A 22,770-nucleotide genomic window follows, 5' to 3' on the forward strand; every position below is an offset into this window, starting at 1 on the left:
TGCGCAGTTCGTCAAATATATCTAAAAATTCAATAAGCTAAGGAAGTAAGTTTGGATCTTCAAATTCTTTCGTCTCTCTCTTAGTTTGCTGCTCAAGTTGTACCAAAAAGCCGCTGCATACTTTGTGCAAAACTTTCTCCATTCGTTGTGTGCAAATCGTCGTTATATCGCCCCCACATTTCCTGTGCAGTATCATATGTTTTCCCTTACTGTAAAATTTCATAATTAGTTTCATAAAATTCCATGAAACATCACCTAATGTCTTCAACCATTTAATGCTGACCACGGCCTCATAATCATCAAGAGAGAGGAGGAAGAAATATGCAATTATCTCTTGATCCTGCAGTAACAGTTTCACCCACGGGCACCTATGATCACACTTCAAAATTCATCCGTCAGCGACCTTAACATCAAACCTGTTGCAATTCTCGATAGGTAAGGCCACATCCAGACAGCAACCTTGCTATTCACAAAATTATTAGTTCTCCCGGCGTCAATAAGAATAGTGATAGGTTATTGCTTCATCGTTTGCGAGTTCGCATAACCAGCAAGGGCATGCATCGTAATATCGACCAGCTGCTGTTCTTCATTCGTGACCTCTTCCTTATGCTCCTGGACCTCCTCCTACATGTCTTCAAGAGGTTCAATCAGTAGGAGGCAGCCCCTTTTGCAGCGATAATCGTAGTTTCACGGCTCGTCGCAATGTCAACAAAGACCCTTTGCTGATCGATCACATAGTTCTTCTCTTATCAATTTTTTTGGCTGTGAAGGACGGCTAGGAGCAGAAGGAGGTTTATATATCGTGGGCCTAGGAGAGGTTTTCATCCTCCGAGCATCTTGGTTGAGTCGTTCTTCTTGTATTTGGACGAAAGAAATCACAGTTGTCACGGTACGGGGCTGCCGCACCTTAACCTCCCCTTTTATCTTTGGCTTGAGTCCTTCGATGAATGTTCCTAATAATTGACGGTCAGTCCAATCACGAGCAAGGTAGGATAGCTTCTCAAACCTAGTTTGGTACTCTTAAATCATAGAGGTTTGTCGAATCTTTGCGAGTTGGCCATCGATATTTTCATACTTCGTAGGTCCGAAACGATTCAACAGTGCGTTCTTAAATTGATTCCACGTCGGAGCCCCATGATTGTATTCCAGCCAATTATGCCATTGAATAGCATCTCCTTCAAGGTGGATGACAGCAATTTCCACCATAGCATCATCCGACGTTCGATAGTAGTGAAAGTAATGTTCGGTGCACGAAATCCACCCCGCCGGGTCTCCTTCTTCCCATCGTGGGAAGTCTACTCTCATGCATGGCTAATGCATGTCCGAGGGCTGTCCCTCCCTCTCTGGAGGCCTCTCTGAACTCTCTCCTTGCTGAAATTTGGTTGGACTCGACGGTTGTTCAATTCTAAATTCTGCAAATAAAGCACGCAATTTGTCCTCCAAGCGTGATTTAAGCCGCGATTCAATCCGAGATTCCTATGCTTCAAATTTAGCATCAATTGGATCTTGAGAAGCCATAGTATATGCTTGTAGATCATAGATGTCCCTGTCTTTTTTCTGTTGACCCATTAATGGCATGGGGTGGTGGAAGGTTCAGAAAAATTAAGGATCACGGGAAGGTACTATTGCAAATTTTTACGCCTAAAGTGTAGCAATTTGGACGTAAAAGGTCAATGGTTTATATTAAGAATTTTTTTTTATGAAACCAAAGCGAAATCTGCTTTTATGAAGTGTCAAAGCTATCATAAAAATTTTATAGAGATTTAAAAAGAAAAATCGTAGTAGCAAGATCAAACAAACTAAAAATTTCATAGAGATTTGGATAGAAAAAATACAGTAGCAAGATCAAACAATCTATGCTATGCGGCTAGAATTCTGCAGTGCATCTTTCATCACAAAGATAAAAAACTTTGCGACGAAAAGTTTATGCAACAATATAGGAATGATTTTTTTGGATTTTTGAATAAGGATAACTAAATTGCAACAGTAGTAATGTAGGAAATCAGAACCTATTGCAATTCACAAGGAGATCAAAGGATGATCCGCGATGGTGGAGATGACCGTGAAATTCGTTGACAATCTTTTAAGCAATTATGGGAATTGCTTTGGGCGATTGTAGAAGGCTGATGGATGGCTATGGAAGGGTAACAAGACGCCAAGAACATTGCTCTGATACCAAGTGTTAGAACCCTTGTGGATTCTAAGCTTTGGGTTGAACTCTTTAGGAGATCGACCTCCTTGGAACTCTATAGGGGTTTCTTCCTCCAAGTTGTTGCTTAAAATCCGCTAATAAGATTCATATATTGCTTGTCAAAAGAGGATGAATATATAACTATTTATAGAGCTTCTAAATCTCAACTCTTAATAAGACCCCTATTCAAGACTCTTACTTCTAACCAACTCTTAATAAGACTCCTACTCTAATAACAACCTCCCAACTAACTCTAACCCTAGCCGACCTCTTCACCTCTCTTTAATAGGTCGACTAAGTAGGCTTTACATGAATGCCACTTTCAATAAAATTCAATTAGAACTCTCACGTATACTCCTAATAGATCGATTCAACTAAAAATAATTGAAACTGACCCATTCACAAAAATAAAAAGACCTAAACCATAAATCCTTCATGGGTCATGATGTCATTTAATCCAAAGTGAACATTTTTGTGTAACTTCCAAAAAAAAAAAAATCTCCCCCCGCAGAAACGATTATAAGGGATATATCTGATAAAAAATCAATAGATTTTATAACGAATGGTTTTTTATCCGTACATTGACTTTCCAATTTTCCAATAAATAACATAAAATACCAATCTGCACATTTACTCAGCACCATTAACGCTTTACTTTTAATTGTATGAATGAATAAAAATATTCATATATAATATGTTTCTACCAAAGGCACCAGGATAGATTTCTTTTTCATTTATCAATTTTATATTCATATTTTAATACATTTTTGTTGCTCCAAATGTGAATCATAACAAATCTTCAAACTGAGTGAAATATAAATAATAATTTTGTCAAAAGGGCATTCTTGGTCACTACTACTGTAAAAAGTTCAGCCTCAACTGGAAAACCAAGGAATAGAGTAATAATACAAATGTATGTCTACCTCCTTATGAACATTACCAGTAACTAGAATGCCAAAATCAACGTGATATCTGCCAAGTGATCAATACTTTCTAATAAAATCTTTCTGTATTTTGACCCTCAGAAGTGGTTCAATCAATAAATTATCAATCGGTCAGACTGAATATGAATCATAAGAACAATTCATCATCATAAACGACTATTTCCTTGATATGGTTCTTTGTCCTTGCACATCGATCATGCATCAAATCACTATCGTCATTGATGATTGGTTATGCATCACTCTGTTCCATCACGTGTGCTCAGGTGTGCTCAGATGACTGTAGGCAAAATTCTTCCCAAGACATCAACATTATTGTTATTAGGTGATGACATGTACATTAAGCTTTCCCAGATATCGTTCTTGGTGGCCTGACACCATGCAGCTCCAGGTATCTCCTCAGCGGGAGCTTGACTTGATCACATCTGTAGCATGGCAACAAGAGACAGCGGTAGACACGATTCTGCTAAATTCTTTGAGATGCTCATATGTCTACAGAAATACATCAACCAGAATGCTGGCTTCAGAACCTGAAAAAATTGAAGACAACAAAGAGGCAGGTGGTAAGCAATGAACAAGAAATTCAACAAGAATATTATTGTTATGGGCAATGAAGGCAAAGAATGCAAAGAATGATAATGATGACATGGAAGAATAACAAATGGAGGAAAAAACTTCATGCCATAGAAAAAAGGCCACAATATGAGGTGTCTAATAATTGCCAAAGCATTCAAGAATTCTTAACATAAATCTGTACCTAGAATTCAATCAGGAGTTAATGTCATATACTAGATGATTTTAAAAAGATAACGAGATGATTATTGGATAATGAATACGAGTAAATACCTCCGATGCCGGGTCACCAGACAATATCTGAGGATCATAGACCCCTCCATATGCTATTTCTGCCATAATTCTTACATACTGACCCATGTACTGCATTAAGACAAATCAACTAAGAAAAAATATGACAAACTTAAGGAGATTACTCCATGTAGTGAGACATTACCTGTACATATTGGGTCATATGAGAAGGATGAAACTGCTTAAGAAATGTTCCAAGTCCAATGGCCTAAAACAGAAATCGACTCAATATATACTATCATAAATTGGAAACATTATGATTTCAATATATACTATATTTAACAAATTCAGAAACAGAAACAAGAAGCTCCTATAACTGTAGCAGAATCTATCCATTCTTTTAATGAATATACCCTATAACTAGGTCAATTGACAAGAAAAAATATAGAGGGACTTACAACAGGAGAAAAGTCAATTATGGATTTCTTTGTTTTACTGGTCAAAGTGCCCAAGTGAGAATCGAGTACATATTGTGGCAGCTGCATGGAAAATAAAAATAAACATTAAATTAAGAACAGAACCAAGTAAACCTAGGATCTTCTTTTCTCTGTTAGTATTTTGCAGAGCATAAATTTTCAGGAATAAGCTATTCGAAAAACTCAACCTCACATTGTGGTTTCCATTGAACACATTCACACAAAAAAGCAAATTCATGTTATAAAACAAATGGTTTATAAATGAAAAAAATCTGGCTTGATAAGATGTGAGATACTGGTATATTCTCCATTACCCCAAAACAAATTCATGTTAGCCAGTCCATATGGTAGATATGAAAAAAAGACATTGTCCCCATCAATCGAGTCAGAGAAGAGGCACAAGTAGCCTTAAATAAGATGACTTGAACAAAGCACATTTTGCAATTATACAAGTCTAGGAGCAATTTCAAATATATACCAAAATATATATTTATATACCCTATGCTTAGGCAAAGTACTTTAAGAGTTTTTAAGACAAATCAGGCAAGAGTGTTAAAAAAAAAGAATCTATGTGTGACAAAATAGAAGCATAAATAAAAAAAATGTTAAAAGAACTCAATTTAGAATCTACATGTCTACATCTTTTAATGAGCATGTCTCCTGTATACATAAAAAACAATTGCTGTCACCTTATAAAAATACTATAGGTGATGTAGACCAGCAAGAGAAGTAGAGACAGAGAGTAAGAGAGGAGTGAGCTTAGATAGGAGAATAAGAGACTAGAAGAGAGAAGATGCAAATTTTTTCACTCAAATCTGAGCTTTTTCATCCTTTGACAAGCTCGACTATTTATAGGGTTTTAGGAGCTTTAGTACAATAAATGTGGGCAATGATCCCCAAGAGTAAACTCCTAGACTTCCTCCTTTTACTTCTAAGGGACTTATGTCTTTTAGAAACCCAAAATGCGGGCTCCTAGGAAACCTAAACAACTTTAAAAACTTATCGTAGTTGAGAAGAAAAAGATTGCACTTATTACAAAAGTAGTCCCAAGGTTAACATCTAGAAAGATTAAAAGACTCTTTATCTTCCTACAACTCATAGAATTACTAGGGTAGCTAATTAATGACTTTTTGTTGAATTCTGTGTAGAATAAACTCTTCTAAAATCTTTTATAAACCTAAAAGGTTCTCCATCATTCTCCTTGATGAAAAATAACTCGACCCCAAAGAGTGGTCTATAAAGTACTGGTCCAATAAGTCTAGTGCAAAATCATGAAATTCTATTAAGTAATCCAAGTGGCATATTAGAAGTTGCACAATCATGATATTTGATAAGAAAGTGTTGAGTGATGCTAGTAGCAGACGTAACAAGACGATCATCAAGAATAGCCTCTGCATCATCCCTATATTGTGGAAGAGTCTATGCTTTGAGAGGATTGTCACTTGCAAGAACATTGATAGACGGAGGAGGTTTAAAAATACCATGATATGGAGTTAAATACTCCATATTGAAAACTAGACATATTTAAATCCGAAGGCAAATCGAGCATATATGCATTAGATTTAAATTCTTGGATAATAGGGAAAGGATCAATAGCTCGAGCATGTAACTTTTTGAATAAGTTTTTGGGGAATCTCTCAGGGTGAATACCAACCAACACAAAATCACTAACTTGAAACTCTTGCCTCCTATTATGTGCATTGGCAGCAAGTTTGTAACTTTCATTACCTTGGGTAATTTTATGTTGAATCGTAGTATGCAAATCTTAGATAAGTTGAGCGAAGGAGTGGGCTAATTTTTTAGGTGTGATAGTAAGTGCAAGGGTGCAACATTAATGGGTGGGTCAAGACTAAAGCCAAGAATAACTTTAAATGAGCTATTTCTAGTGGAACGATTGACTGAGTTATTGTATGCAAACTATGCTGTGGTATCATTAAGTCCTAGTTTCTCAATTTCTCCCCAACTAAATATGTAAGAAGATTTCCCAAGGAATGATTAACAATCTCAGTTGCCATCAATCTAAGGGCGAAAGGCTAAAGAGAACTTCAATGTTGTGTCAAATTGTTTCCAAAAGGCTTTCAAAAATTGTTAACAAATTTTACTTCCCTATCAGACACCATGGTTGAGGCAAACTGTCTAACTTAACCACTTCCCAAAAGAACAACTTAACAATGTATGAGGTATGATTAGTCTTATCACAAGGGATAAAATGAGTCATTTTTAAAATTCGATCAATAACAACTAGAATAGAATCATGGCCATAGGTTGTTTTAGAAAGTCCACGGACAAAATCTAAACTCACATTTTGCATTGTGAGTGTGGAATGGGTATGATAATAGAAAATTCATCTAACAAGGATTTAACCTTAGTTAGCAGTGCAAGGGCTAGGAATCTCTTTAGTGATGATGGCCACACAAAATTGTTGTCTAGGCTCTCTACTTCTAAAGACTTAGGATCCAGTAAATGGAGTTCCCTTGGTGGTTGGGGCTTGTGAAAAGGACTTAGGAGCTCTTGATTTGCCCTTTTTCGATGGTTTCACTAGTCGCATGATGATGTTTTTAACTTTGTACCAAAAGACAGTTGTTTTTCCTCCCTTGATTGATAACATCGAGGTCATATAGCCAAGGCCAACTTAGAAGAATATGGGCAACATCCATTGTTAGAACATCGTAGTAAATTTCAGTCTAGTAATCACCTATTTTGATTGGTTCCAATCACCTCTCAATTATGTTAGTTTAACTTATCATACACAATTGGAATAGAAGTCTGCGACACAATGTTCAAACTGCAATACACAGATCATAGTAAAACCACAAAAGCTCAAACACACATGTTGATTTATACAATCCTCATAGGATAAATTTTCATTAGACATTTTCCTCAAAATGCTAATGAAATAACTGAGCTAATAGAATGTGTATAATAATGTTCTTCTGCATCCTCATGTTTCTGTAGAATTTCACTCAGATGCTTGCTTCCTCTTTATCCAGAAAAGATTAGCGTGTCCTGATATTCTAAAAATCTTGTGCATCTAGGAGCTCAGTGTCAATGCAAGCACATTGGTTGTCACAACAGCAATACATGGTTCTGCACTTGTAATTATTGGTGCATATTGTTTTCTGAGGTACCAGTGCATAATGCTTATCATGAATGAAGTAAAGCATAAAACAATGTGTGGTGCAGAACATGTAACACACATAAAAGCAACCACAATCAACAGTTCTGCCAATAAAAATAAGCCTTTATAGAAAGTTGATACTATAACTGTTATTGAAGTAGGACCTTCATTAGGGGAAGAGCAATTAAATCTAGATGCCCATTCTATAATCATCAGCTAATTAACCACTCATGAAGCATCATCAGCATCTAATTTGTTTTGCTATCATATTATCAGTGTTCCTAATGAGGACAACAAATTGAGAAGTTTCCTTGAAAGCATTATTAAGATCACTGACAGTTGATTCCTACTGAGTATTCAAATTGAGAAGTTTCATTGAAAGCATCATTTAGATCACCGGTAGTTGATTGCAATTCACCCTTTGGAAACAGGTTGAGTTTCATGCCATGGTAATTCATGAAAGTGAGCTTTTAAAGCAAAATTAATGATAAAGTTTCTTGCAATGGTACCTAAGTGGTATGCAGGCTGAAAGATTTATTATGGTTGTTACAATTTCATCTAATGCACTAAAGAAGCAAATCACCTAAAATCATCTTCAGTTTGCAAAGACTATAAAGAAGAGCATAGAACTCATCGCTAAGCTAAGTAAGTTAAGGAAGTTTATTAGGCCCCATTTAGTTCATTACCAATCAATTTAAAATGTTAGTTTTGCTACACAAAGTGGCTTGAAAGAGAAACAGTTATTGTGTGAAGATCCAATAACCACTATTGCTTGAGATTTCCAGCATGAGATCATGAAGCATTGACTCCACTATTGATATGATTTGAAAGGTGGAACAAAACAAAAAAGAAACAATGGAAGGTGCTTCATACAATAGAAAAAAAATACAATACTTCTAGAAAAACTTTTAGATCATGGTGCTTTAGAATGCTCAAACAATAATGTCAAGCATGTTAAGCCTCATTTCTGATTTGAAAAGGCTCTCAGGACTATCCAGAGTCAATGGTTGGCACAAAGGTCCCAAAAGCAACCTTGGAGAAAACAGCAAAGATTTAGTCATGAGTTACTGATAGGAAGGCTTAGAGCTAATTATTATGACATATAGCAGCACTAGTTTGAAAACAAGTTCCTGTTCAAGTAAAAGTGGCTGTTAAAAGCCAGTACCACATCATGCTCGTCAAATGTCTTGAGTGTGAACAACCTTTTTCCCCACATAATTGTTTTCTTCTTCGGATCCATCACTTCACCTCTGAATAGTATTGATGGCAGGTGCCATTAGCAGATTTACTCCATAACACTAAGATTCTAAGAAATAAACAGGGCAGAGAGACAGCTTTCGAAATTACACATGAAGTAGCTTTGTCATTTAGTGGTAAGCAATTGACTTGATTTTTTTTTACAGTAGAAAGAAATGAAATGATTCTCTTCCAGTTCGAAACTATGACTTGTCCTATGTAAAATTCAACTACACAAATTTCTGACATAAAACATCAAGGAACAATTACCTGTGATATGGACAAAATAGATGCAGATCTGCCCAACAAAATAGGAGGCTCTTCCGAAATATAAATGGTTTGAAGAGGAGAAAAGAGACCACAAAGCTTCCGCTCTTTGTTAAAAGCTTGAAGAAATTTTATAGATGGATTATCCTCCATTTCTGAATTTATGCTCTGTTTTAAGAAAATAATGACTAATTTATCAATATTTCTACAGTAAAGTTTGCTCTTTGAATAAGAAAAATTCACAAGAAACATCTACTAACCTCAAGTATTTCATCCCTCTGGGAGTAAATTGAGGCATTTAGACCTTCAACAACAGAATAAACATGACCTGCCTTAATCTGCTAAAATTATGGTATACTAGGTTATAAAATTGTCAAATCTATTTTTAGATGTAATTTAAATGAAAATATCAACTAAACAAAGAAAAATAACAGTTATATATACATACATATGTATAAGTATATATATATCAAGAACTACTTTGTTGGTACAAATGCTCTGAGGCCTCAAAGAATATACAGATGTATGTGCAACCATTTGAGTTGCTTCAGTCGGAAAATTAGAACACTTGGATAGTCAAAATTTTGGCCAAAAACACTTGTTGGATTTGTATATCTTGCTCTTTCGTATCATCATAGAACTTTCCAGTCTTACATCAATCTTATCAAGGTGCAAACTGAAGAAACCTTGAGATTTATCACTAAACATTGACCATAGCTTCATGCAAAATTTGCCCTAGTAATGAGCAAATTCTACAACTCAAATTACTTTTAACTTGGTCATGCTTACAGTCATGGGTTAAGTTAATCTGGGTAATCTTTGTTGTCACGAACAATTCATAGGGAAGGTGATCGATGTAATGTCTATGTATGTTTGTGCTTTTCTGTTTTGTTCATGCCTTGAACAACATGTAAGGGGCTTGCAATAGGCTTGGCAGCCCCATTTTGGTTAGGTTTTGTTGTCATTTCAGGCTTGTAAACGCAGCATGTGTGTGGTCATCACGCAGAGGCAAAACTACCCCCAAAAAAAATCTTCAGCTGGCCATTTTGGGTGTTTTCCATGTGCACAAAATAGCTAAAAACATCAACATCTCAACACCTTAGCACCTTAGAGCTACTTAGAAGACACATCGCTGAATGAGCTTTTGGGATAGTATCTTGGGTTGGTTTGTCCCTTGGTTCCGTAGCGGTGTCATATGGGTACTCGTTCGTCAGGAGTTCTGGGCACGATGGATTGTTTAGGAACTTCATTGCACAATTGTTCAGAGCTTACAAAGTCCATCTTTATATTTTGCATTGTCTACCAAGTGTTTGCTAAAAATGTTTTCTTATGAGATCCTGAGTTTAGTACTTCCACTAACCCATCTTCTTTTTTGCACGTCCTTAAGGGGCCTTGCGAGGTTACGAAGATGCTCACCCTTTGTAGATAGACATGCAAGGATGCTATACAACTTAAGCAAAATCAAGTATGTGACATATGATATCAGAGCAGGATAAACATGTTAAAAACACTTGGCATGCAACATAGGGGACCAAACAGGGCTATGTGGAGGGCATCTAGCATGTGTGATCGTTTGAGGGAAACGGACATTGAGGCATAGTGAAAAGAGTCACTCAGAGGAGCAAACATTCGAGATTGGCATTTAAAGGAATGACCAACCCTTCGTGCGAGAAGCACTATGAAGACAAGCGAGCTAGGAAGAACGCATAGCGCAGAAAGGATGAGATAGCTGATTTTGAGCTACAGTTCGACGTTGGCAACGTAACTTGATGGTGTTTAATGCAAGCGGGGGCGCTTAGCAAATGTGAGATAGTGCAAGTAGGCATAGGTTGCTCAACGATTGAAAGAGTTTGTACAAAGCTAGCGAAGATAAGGGAAATTGTTGACTCGAATAATTCGATACTCATGTAATACCTTGTATAAAAACGATGAACTATCCATGGCCATTGCTAGGTGATCGAAATTCGACGCTGTGGAGCATGAAAACTTTCTCTTCAACACAAAGGATGCATACATTTGCAATGGGTTCAGCATGTTGCTAGGCTTGGTGGGGCTCAACAGAGGGCTATATTGATGAAGAGTCACGATCTAGTAAGTGTGTTCACAGTGGCAAAACAACACACAGTTTGTTCAGTAAGGCAAAGTAGTCAAAAGAGATGATCTCCGAAACTTTCAGAAAGAAGTATACAAAGAAAGAAGTTGCTCCAATGAGATAAGTATTCAAGGGTTAAGTCCCGATGCTCTCGTGAGAGATTCATGTGCATTGGATTGCATATATTGTGAAAGGTACCTCAAGATTGAAGCTTTATAAAGCTCAAACGAGCAAGTAGTAAGGAGTCATCATAAGATCTCATATGAGATGATGCATCGAGAGACACATTGCATGATCAAAGTAGGGGAGAAACCAAAGGCAACACCAAACGAAGACACACTAAGAGTAAATGAGGAGAATATCGGGCTCAACAAAGGGTTAACCCATGATATGGTGGATGCGAGGACCACCATCATCTCAATGCAAACCAAGAAGCAAAGCAACTTGGGTGAACTTCATGAAGTACTAAAGTCGCATAAAAGGAGTTGAATTAGAAGACATAATATAGAGCGAAAGTACCAACTTCGTGGAGCTTTCCTTGGAAAGATCAAAGACATGAATTGTTGCAGAGACAAGAGCGGAACCATGCTGATCCCTGGGTTCCTTATTCTGATGGAGCGGACTTATCTTGTACGATGCCAAAGTTAAAGAGAAAATTGAGGCACATGCACTTCATCTTGGCAAGGCAATTGACAAAGAGACTAAGGTAGGAGGCCAACTCAATTTGCAATGGTGAAGTTGGAATGGTACGAGGCAAGAGACCATAGAGGTAGATGCTCATGAAGAATATGCCGCAATGTACCATTCAAGTTGTCACAAAGGAAGTTGTGCGCAATAGAGATTACACTAGGGCATAAGCCTAGGATCCAAATAATGATACACCAATTTTCAGTTAAGTCGATGGACTTCAAGAGTTAGTAGGTGACAGCTTGACCTAGAGCTATGCTTTGGCCGTGAGTGACCCAAGTGCGGATGGAGAAAGGTTAATTGCCAATGGAGGGAACACAATTAAAGATGGTAAAGGCCTAGTGATATGTCGACGAAGGCCACACATGGAGATATCGTAGTTTGAGTTCACCACACAAAGATTAAAGTGCAATAAAGACATTATCAGGAGGTGATATGATGCAGTGGATTATGGTAGAACAGTTTAGTAAGCAACACGATAGTAAGAAGGGCCTTGAATTAAAGGAATGAATGTCATGGTCTCATAAAGGTGAGTTTTCCAGGAGTGCACCAAATTTTGTATCAGATGAAAGCCTTAGACATCAACATATGAGGGTTATGTATTGCAATGGTGGATCTTTTGAGTGCAAGTACAAAGAGTCCTATGGATGACTTGGTAATATGGAGGTATGATTGAAGTTGCTAGAGGGTCGTCTGCTCTAGAGCTCATTCGCCTGAGGGAGCCTAGCAAGTCAAAGGAGAAGGCTGAGTGAGTGAACATTGTTACCAAAGATGCAAAGGAGAACGACACGAACCCTACAACATAGTAGCAGAGGCCATGCGTGGAAGTTATAGCCTATCTTTCTATCGACCAAGGTCAACTGCTCAAAGAACATAGAGGTGTTGAAGCAGGTGGTCGAAAGGGGTGCGGAAGTGATGATAAGTCCACAAGGATTTAGCTACCTAAAACCAAGCATCGGACATAATGGATGTAGACTTGGAGGTGTGCCATAGAGGTAGATTTGCCAATGCAAGGAGTAGGAAAGGGACACAGATGTGAGGCGATAGATAGTAGGGTTATAGGCATAAGGAAGCTCCACAGTACCACAAAAATAGGAATTCCGTAGAGCCAACGATCCCTTGCTTTCATTGAGGGAGAGCATATGGTCGTAAGAGGGGCCAAGACAATAGAGAGTGTAGTGGCAAACTCTAAGTACCCAGACAAGGCAAAAGGGCAAAGGCCATGGAACTTAGTAAAACAAGTGTCGACGAGCTACTCATCAAAGTAAACGAATGTTGGGAACTTTGGATCAATGCGAGAGTGCTCAACCAATGAACGAAGTAGGCAACACGTAGTGTTGTATCCTTTTCTACTCCAAGCAGGTGACAAAAATAGAGGTGGTACAATCCCAGAGGGATGATAAAAACTAATAAAGAATTGCTTTAGTCAGGGTGAAATTTTGTTATTTTTGGGCATATTTTGAAAGTTCGATGACAATGAGAAGATAAATCATAGTAGCTAATACAGCGCAAGGAGTGCAATACTTCAAGTGCTTCAAAAGTATAAGTAAAGAGCGGACGAAAACTAGTAACCAACTTGATACATGAAGTACAACCCTCTAGGAAGCAAGCGAGATCAAGCAACCTTATTCTTTTTAACTTTTGAGAGAATGGGCGAAGCCAAATACCCTAGTTCTCTTAGTTATTTAGCAGATAAGCTCTACACATTTTTGAAGATCCTTCGAGGAGACATAGCAACAGACAATAGGTACCAAACCCTCCCCAATAGTGATCGATTCTATTAAAGGTAGATTGTCCACTTTATTCTTAATAGAGTAATAATTGAAAGCATAAGTGATGTGAATGTATTTAGAGGTAACGACTAAGCAAAAGAGAAATTGATGGTCAAATTTTATAGAGGAAAGGCCTTAAAACTTTATATTCTACAAGGCAATGCTCGTTAAAGCTCCAACTACATTCATCCAATTCAATCAACATAAGATGTTCGAGGGACTAGCACACAACAAGGTCTTTTCCTTCATTTGAAAGATCTATAGATACTAGCAGATTAGCATGACTCAACCAACCCTACACCATAGTCGGAGTCATTAGCGAATTAAAGCAGTGTTAATAAATCAAAGTTTAACTACTCAACAACAATGACAAAGAATAATTGGGAGCCAAGAATAAGTGGGGCAAAATGTCATCAACAGTTCGTAAGGTATTCGATGTAATGTTTATGCATGTTCGTATTTTTTTTTGTTTATGTCCCTATTTTGGTTAGGTTTTGTGGTCGTTATAGGCTTGTAAACGTAGCATGTATGTGGTTGTCGTGTAAAGGAAAAGCCGCCCAAAAATAAGACCTCTAGCCAGCCATTTTAGGTGTTTTCCATATGCACAAAATAACCAAAAACGTCAGTCATCCAAGCATCTTGGATCTGCTAGGGTGACATATAGCTAGATAGGCCTTGGGGTAGTGCCTTATGTTGGTTTATTGCTTAGCTCTATAGTGGTGTCATATAGGCACTCTTTTGTAAGGACTTTTGAATGTGGCAGATTGCCTTGGACCCTTTATTATACGACCATTCAAAGCTTACAAAGTCCATCTTTGTATTTGACATTTGCTTATTAAGTATTTGATGAAATATCTATTTGTGAGATCTCGAGTTTAATGCTTCTACTCATCTGTCTTCTCTTTTGTAGGTCCTTAGGGAACTCTACAAGGAGGTTAACCTTTTGTGGGCAAACATCGAACGGTGCTGCATGACTTACGCAAAATCAGCTAGGTGTGTGATAATGTGGTACTTCATTGCCCAGTTAACTACACATGAAAGAAGTTAGCCTAACTAAATGTGTACAACGGCAAAATGCCTTGGCCGTCTGCACTTGCATATCACTTGCTAGAATCAATAGATAAGTGCTTACAATTCAATGCAGTCACAAAGGTCCTAAGAAGTGGTAAGGTGGACATCATCATCCAAACACTTCAAACAAGAGCGAAACAACTAGCTTAACCCTCAATACCCACCTCTTAGGTACTACTCGGAAGAAGTATCTCCATATGAATACAAAAGTAGTTTTACCAAACTAGCGATTTCAATAGGCACTCGGGCGAGGCGACGCGCGGCCCGAGCGCCTCGCTTCATTTCTAGGTGGTGCGCTTCAAAGAGGTGCCGCCTGGGGTGTCGCCTGAGCCTAAGCGCTAGCGCTTCGGGCGAGCGCCCGTGTTAAACCAAGCGACCGAACCAATATTTTAGGTCTGGTTCGGTCTCTAGTTCTTTAGTTGGTTCGATCGAACCAACTAAAGCACCAATATCAGCCTCCCAACATCCCTCTCGTGACTTTCCCAACCTTAACCCTGCTCGTGATTTTACAACCGAGATTGCTTCTCCGCTGTCGTTGCCTCTCTCGGCTGTCGTTGCTTTCCGCTACTACTGCCACTATCGCTGCTCGCCATTGCTGTCGTTGCTCACCGCTGCCACAATCGCTGCTCGCCGTTGTTGTCGTTGCTCACCGTTGTCGCTACTTGTTAGGACTATAGCTAGGAGAGTCCTAATTGAGAGGGACATCCATGTAAAACCTACCTAAGCCGACCCCTATTAAAGAGGTGAAGAGGCCGGCTAGGGTTAGGAGGTTGTTTCTTAGAGAAGAATTAAGAGTTGTAAAGGAATAGGAGTCTTGAGTAGAAGTCCTATTAGGAGTTGGTTAGAAGTAGGAGTCTTGAGTAGAAATCCTATTAGGAGTTAGGGTTTAGAAGCCCTATAAATAGCCATGTATTCCTCCTCTTTTCATAAGCAATAGATGAATCTTTTCTGCAGCCTTTGAGCAGCAACTTGGAGGGAGGAACCCCTATAGAGTTCCAAGGAGGCCGATCCCCTAAAGAGATCAACCCCAAGTTTAGAATCTGCAAGGGTTCTAACATCTGGTATCAGAGCAGCGTTCTTGGCATCTCGCTGTCCTTCCACAGCCATCCATCAACCCATCACAGCTGCCTAAAACAATTCCCACAATTACTTAAAAGATCATCGCCAAATTCCGTCGTCATCTTCACCACCGCGGATCATCCTTTGATCTCCCCGTGAATTGCAACAGGTTCTGGTTTCCTACCTTACTGCTGCTGCAATTTAGTTATCCTTATTCAAAAATCCCAAAAATATTATTCCTATATTGCTGCATAAACTTTTCGTCACAAAGTTTTCATCTCTACGACGAAAGATACATTGCAGAATTCCAGCCGCATAGCACTATCTGTTTGATCTTGCTACTGTGTTTTTTCTATCCAAATTTCTACGAAATTTTTATGACATTTTTGACACTTCCTAAAGCAGATTTTCCTTTAGTTTTGTCAAAAAATTCTCAATATAAACCATTGATCTTTTACGTCTAATCTACTATACTTGAAAATCTGCATTGTAAAATTTCAGCCGTATAGCACTGTTTGTTTGATCTTGATACTATGTTTTTTTCTGTCCAAATCTCTACGAAATTTTTATGATAGCTTTGACACTTCCTAACAGTAGATTTCCCTTTGGTTTCGTCGAAAAAATCTCAATATAAACCACTGATCTTTTATGTCCAATCTGATACACTTGAAAATCTGTGCTACAGAAAATTTCAGCCACATATTGTTGCCTTAACCCATCTATTTGCAATCTTTTCTGAACGAAATTTCTTAGATACTTCATAGATCATCTTGGCTTTCATCTAAGATTGATCTATTGAGGAGTTCATCTCTAAAAACGATTTTGTGTTGCTGCAAATTTTCGTCCCAAGCCGTTGAAATTTTTCGACGAGAATTCTGCTATCGCAACTTGCACCAATTTCCTTGCTGTTATACTGCCGAAATTTTCTTGATTAAATTAGACATCCTTGCTGTCATATAAACTGTGATTTTGCTGTCAATTCCCTCCTCAATTCTCTTAAGTTCTTGGTGAAAATTTCGTCGAGAAACCGCTGTTTCTTCGACGACAATTCTGCTCTTACAAGACAATACATACTTGCTGCAACTTCTACTGATTTCTATCAAACCTTTGTTGTCATATGCCATAGATCCAAAACTTTCATCCACAGCCCTAAAACTCCACCAAACCACACCCTCAAACTGCACCCAAAATAGCCACAAAACAAGCCTAAACCTTAGCCTACATCCACCAATCCACCAACCCTTTCAACCATCACCTCTCTCAACCAATACATGCCTTTAACCCGACAACAAAAGAGAGATCTTAACATCATAGATTTGGCGACATATACTATGGCATCTGAGGAGGTAATCAATGCTAAATTCGAAGCCTTTGAGGCGCGAATGGAGGATAAGATTCGGACGCTCTTTATCGAACTCAGATTGGGCCGACCACTAAGCCTGAAGAAATCACATCAAGGAGAGAGCTTTGCCCAATCGCACCAAGCCCGAAGATATGACTTCCAAGAGAGGGGAAGCTCTATGATCGACCCCAACTATCCATGCATGAGAGTGGACTTCCCTAGATGGGAAGAAGGAGACCCGATTGGTTGGATCTCGCGTGCGGAGCGATATTTTCGGTACCACAAAACCGCGGATGCATCAATGGTGAAAATTGTAGCTATACATCTTGAAGGGGATGCTATACAGTGGTTTGACTGGTTTGAACATACTTATGGAGTCCTTTCATGGCGACAATTCAAAGAAGGACTGCTGATCCGCTTCGGACCAACCGATTACGAGAACATTGACGGACAACTAGCAAAGATCCGACAAACCTCCACCATTCAAGAGTACCAAACCAGGTTTGAAAGGTTAACTAATCAAACTCGTGATTGGTCTCAAAAACAGCTATTGGGGACCTTCATTGAGGGCTTGAAGCTGAAGATCCGAGGAGAAGTTAAAGCGCGACAACCGTACACGCTTATGGCAGCCATCTCTTTCGCACGACATCAAGAGGAGCAATTGAACCATGAAGCTCGAAGGACTAGGGTCGCTCCTCGACCAGCAATATCGAAGCTCTCAGCCCCCCGTACTGTCGATGGAGTCCCTACACCAAAGAGGTTAACAAGAGAAGAGCTTCGGGAGCGATATGCGAAAGGGTTATGTTGGCATTGCGACGAGCCATGGAGCCATAAGCATCGCTATAGTAAAGGGAGACTTCTTATGATTGAACCAATAGAAGAAGAGGTCATTGAACATCCAGAAGAGAGCCTTAAACATGAAGAAGAAGATGCAGAAGAAGAGCCACAACCGACCGAAGTTACGGTACATGCACTAGCTGGCTACTCAAACCCGCAAACGATGAAAGTTGGAGGCCTTCTCAAACAACAACCGATCACTGTTCTCATCGACACGAGTAGTACTAATAACTTCCTAAATAGTAAAGTTGCTGTCCGGATGGCCTTGCCTATCGGGAATTGCAACAGGTTTGACGTTAAGGTCACTGACGAATGGATTTTGAAGTATGATCATAGGCGCCCGTGAGTGAAACTGTTGCTGCAGGACCAAGAGATAATTGCATATTTCTTCCTCCTCCCTCTTGATGATCATAAGGTCATGCTCAGAATTAAATGGTTGACGACATTAGGTGATGTTTCTTGGAATTTTATGCAACTAATTATGAAATTTTACAGTAAGGAGAAACAAGTGATACTGTACAGGAAACGTAGGGGCGACGTAATGACGATTTGCACACAACAAATGGAGAAGGTTTTGCATAAAGCATACAGCAGCTTTTTGGTACAACTTGAGCAGCAAACTAAGGGAGAGCCAATAGAATTTGAAGATCCAAACCTACTTCCTTTGGTTGCTGAATTTTCAGATATATTTGACGAACCGCACAACATACCTCGTACCCGTCGACATAATCATTATATAACGATTCTTCCAAGCAAACCTCCAACAAATACTCGGTCATATCAGTATCTACATCTTCAGAAGGATGAAATAGAAAGGATTGTAAAAGAGATGCTCGAAACAGGAGTTATTCGGCCAAGTTGCAGTCTCTTCTCTTCACCGGTGCTACTTGTACGCAAGAAGGACGGAACATAGCGAATATGCGTTGATTACCGAGCTCTCAATGGCATAACCATCAAGGATAAATACCCTATTCCAGTAGTAGATGAATTGCTAGATGAAAGAGAGCACAAATCTTCAGAAAGCTGGACCTTCGATTCGGGTATCATCAAATACGAGTGTGTGAAAAAGGCATACCGAAAATCGCCTTTCGAACACACAACGACCATTATGAATTTTTACTTTCTGCAACAAAAGATGGAATATCTTGGGCATATCATATCAGAGGAAGGTGTGATGGTGGACCCCTCCAAAATAGAAGCAATGCAGAACTGGCCGACCTTGAAGAACATAAAATTGCTACATGGATTTCTGGGTTTAATAGGCTACTACCGTAAGTTTGTGAAAAACTATGGAAAGATCAGTGCACCACTTACTTCCCTACTGAAAAAAGATGTCTTCTAATGGTCGGACAAAGCCTTTGCTGCCTTCGACAAACTTAAGGCGGCCATGACGACGACGCTGGTGCTAGCACTACCAGATTTCAACCGACCCTTCATTATTAAGGCGAACGCATCTGGAGTCGGAATTGGAGCTATTCTCATACAATATGGTCGACCACTCGCATACACTAGCAAGGCATTGTCTCCCTCCCATCAAAATATGTCAACATATGATAAGGAGAAGCTCGCCATTCTGCACGCAGCAACGAGGTGGAGACCCTACTTGATCGGTCGACGATTTCAAATTAAAACCGACCATAAAAGCCTCAAGTACTTTTTGGAGCAAAAGATATTATCCCTTGAGCAGCAAAAATTGGTAACAAAACTTCTTGGATTTGATTATGAAATAACTTACAAAAAGTGGAAAGAGAATGTTGTTGCAGATGTGCTTTCGCAGCTACCCGAGCAAGCTGAATTTTCGGTCGTTTCACTTCCGACCAGCGATTTCCTTGAGGATATTAAGATGGAATGGCAGGAAGATTCGGAGACTAGTAAGATCATAAAAAAATTGGAGGAAGCACCAAGCTCCGTGGCTCATTACAATTGGGACTCAAAAGAATTACACTATAAGGGACGCATTGTGCTTATGATAGATTCTACTTGCATCTTCATGAGCAGATTTTTGACAAAATTATTCCATATGCAGGGTACTAAATTGAAAAGGAGTACGGCATATCACCCACAAATCGACAGCCAGACAGAAGTTGTAAATAGGTGCTTGGAGACAGCCCAAAGCCACCCACCAAATATGACTACCCAAGGAGAACTCCAGACCTAGCCAAGTGTCATTGTTGATCGACGGATCGTGACTCGACGATGACGACCCACTACTAAAGTGCTAATACAGTGGGTGAACCTACCAACAAAAGATGTCACTTTGGAGAACTATGAAAACTTGAAGATCAAATTCCCAAAATTCATGAATCGTCAGCCTCGAGGACAAGGCTGATTTGAAGAGGGCGGGTCTGTTAGGACTCTAGCTAGGAGAGTCCTAATTGAGAGCGACATTCATGTAAAACCTACCTAAGCCGACCCCTATTAAAGAGGTGAAGAGGCCAGCTAGGGTTAAGAGGTTGTTTCTTAGAGAAGAATTAGGAGTTGTAAAGGAATAGGAGTCTTGGGTAGAAGTCCTATTAGGAGTTGGTTAGAAGTAGGAGTCTTGAATAGGAGTCCTATTAGGAGTTAGGGTTTAGAAGCCCTATAAATAGCCATGTTTTTCTCCTCTTTTCATAAGCAATAAATGAATCTTTTCTGCAGCCTTTGAGCAGCAACTTGGACTGAGGAACCCCTATAGAGTTCCAAGAAGGCCGATCCCCTAAAGAGATCAACCCCAAGTTTAGAATCTGCAAGGGTTCTAACACTACTGCTGCTGCTGCCACTGCCACTATCGCCGCTCCCGCTCTCGCTGCCACTACCTCTGCTACCACTATCGTTGCTCTTAGTCAGCAGCCTCGATCTTCCTCTTACTCACACTCTTCGCATTTCGATAGTATACTGTTAGCAGTATATTAACAGTATACTGCTAACTGTATACTAGTAACAGTATTTTTATTTATTAAATTAATAATATATTATTTTTATTTTAATACTATTAATTTTTATTTTTTTAAAATTATTGATAGGTTTCAAGATAAATGGCAAGTGTACAAAGCAACTCAATAGATTCTCCAATGACATCAAAAAAAGATCCTACATGAAAGTATAATTATCTAAAGGATCCGAAGTATAATTATATTTATTAATTATATTATATATTTTTATATTTTAGTGCCTCGTTTCGCTTGAGCAAGCACCTAGCGCCTCGAGCATTTTTGGACCTTGGTGTCTTTTGGAGCCTAGTGCTTTTTAAATCACTAGACCAAACCACGTAAGAGCAAAGTATCATGGTCGTCCCCACTTGCTCACCACTTGTTGCATAAAGGTGAGGCATAAACAGTTGCAAATAAAAGAGGGTCTTACAACTTGATGCAATGTTAAAAGGATTTCTAGGGCAAGAGAAATTGTCACCCAAAAACTTCACACAAGTGAAGCAGCCAGCTTAACTTTCAATGTCCACCTTCTAGGTGCTACTCAGTCGTGGTATCCATCCAAGTACCACCTAGGGGGTACCCAATTGCTGAGATGACTAACACTTTAATTTAATAATAACATTCATATCCTATGTCAGTTTTCAGCTTGTAGCATGAGCTATGGCAAACAAAATGAGCTAGAAAGCTAGAATGAAGCTAAGAAAAGGTTCCCTTCTTGAGATAGATAGTATATTTTCACTATATCATAATATGTTTTGACCCTATGATGATCTGCACAACAATCCTTGGTGAAAAACATCCTGAACTGTTTCCCTAGCAGCATGCATATTAAGCATCATATTCTTAAGTTTATTTTTTAGAACAACAGCAGTGAATTTTATTATTAAGATGGAAATGTAACAAGTTGCTAGTATGATAACAATTGTAAAACAAATAAGTTGGGGGCAGGAAAACCTTCCAAAAATTAGTAAGTTCTGTAATTTGATTGGGAAAGACCTGTTCATTTTGGATATCAAATCAATGGTAGATTTTCAGATGACAACTTTGATCATTTTGCAATGATTACCTTAGATGTTGACTGCAGCTTAAAGGAAATGAGGCAGCGAACTAATTGCAGTTGTCCAATAGTCGCGAAACATGGAACCAGTGGTTCCCATGAGTCACTGGCATTCTTAATCTATACAAAAGAGAAAAAAAAGAATCAATCAATAATATATGCATTCTGGTAAACAAGATGAGATAGGATCAGAAGAACAAAAAGTTTATTAAGTGCAAGAGGAAAAAAGTGTGGCTGAATGCACAAGGCTTCTGCCAATGCAGGGCTAGAAGTATGACATGAACCTTGATTACCTAGATCCCAGTGGAGCAGCCTTACTATGACGTGAAGGCCTACGCTTTTATTAATTGTCAAAATAAGAATAAAAATGGATTATAATTCTTTTCAAACAAAGTTATATTATAGAGTACACTAAAACCATTCATTATTCAAAAGTTTGCAAGTTTGCACTAATGTGGAATGCCTACTGAATTCAACAGCAGAAAGAGAAAAAAAAAAAGAATAATATCCTTGATTATTTAATTTCAATGTTTGAATAAATTTCTTAGAATAGTCTTATTGTGAACCATTTCTAAACATAAGAATCAATCACTAAGGGGAAGTTATAAGACAATTTCATGTTCTCTTACCATATTCTTATATGATGTCCAACCTAGCAATGGTAGAGATGTAGCTGGACCCAGATAATCATCCATCTTATGCAGTTCATTCAAAACACTAGCATCCAACTGAATCATGACACAAGATTAGAGAGTGAAAACCAATTGGAGAGTGTCAGAATGCACCAGAAAGCAAACTTTCCACAAGAAAAATGTTCATTAAGATAAATTATATTGCTAGACAATCATCATAATGCTTTTCCTGAAACAATATGGTATCAGCTATAAAATACAGCAAAATATTAATAAAGC

The 22,770-nt window shown here is 38.6% G+C and overlaps 1 protein-coding gene across 3 annotated transcripts in view; it reads right to left on the reverse strand.

The window, feature by feature from the left end:
- Positions 1–3,050: 3,050 nt before the first annotated feature.
- Positions 3,051–22,770, reverse strand: part of LOC135638753 (uncharacterized) — a 77,347-nt gene continuing 57,627 nt past the window's right edge. For 2 of the 3 annotated variants that reach the window (XM_065152089.1, XM_065152087.1), the window contains 8 exons: positions 22,489–22,587; positions 21,869–21,979; positions 9,294–9,374; positions 9,037–9,201; positions 4,395–4,475; positions 4,142–4,204; positions 3,979–4,068; positions 3,051–3,662 (listed from right to left, as the gene is read on the reverse strand). In XM_065152089.1, the coding sequence (XP_065008161.1) occupies positions 3,552–3,662; positions 3,979–4,068; positions 4,142–4,204; positions 4,395–4,475; positions 9,037–9,201; positions 9,294–9,374; positions 21,869–21,979; positions 22,489–22,587 (801 nt within the window). In that variant the 3' untranslated portion in view covers positions 3,051–3,551. The remainder of the gene's footprint in view (positions 3,663–3,978; positions 4,069–4,141; positions 4,205–4,394; positions 4,476–9,036; positions 9,202–9,293; positions 9,375–21,868; positions 21,980–22,488; positions 22,588–22,770) is intronic. The other variant, XM_065152088.1, reaches the window with a different exon arrangement.

The sequence above is a fragment of the Musa acuminata genome, chromosome BXJ3-5, assembly GCF_036884655.1.
Source record: "Musa acuminata AAA Group cultivar baxijiao chromosome BXJ3-5, Cavendish_Baxijiao_AAA, whole genome shotgun sequence".
Classification (NCBI taxonomy): domain Eukaryota; kingdom Viridiplantae; phylum Streptophyta; class Magnoliopsida; order Zingiberales; family Musaceae; genus Musa; species Musa acuminata.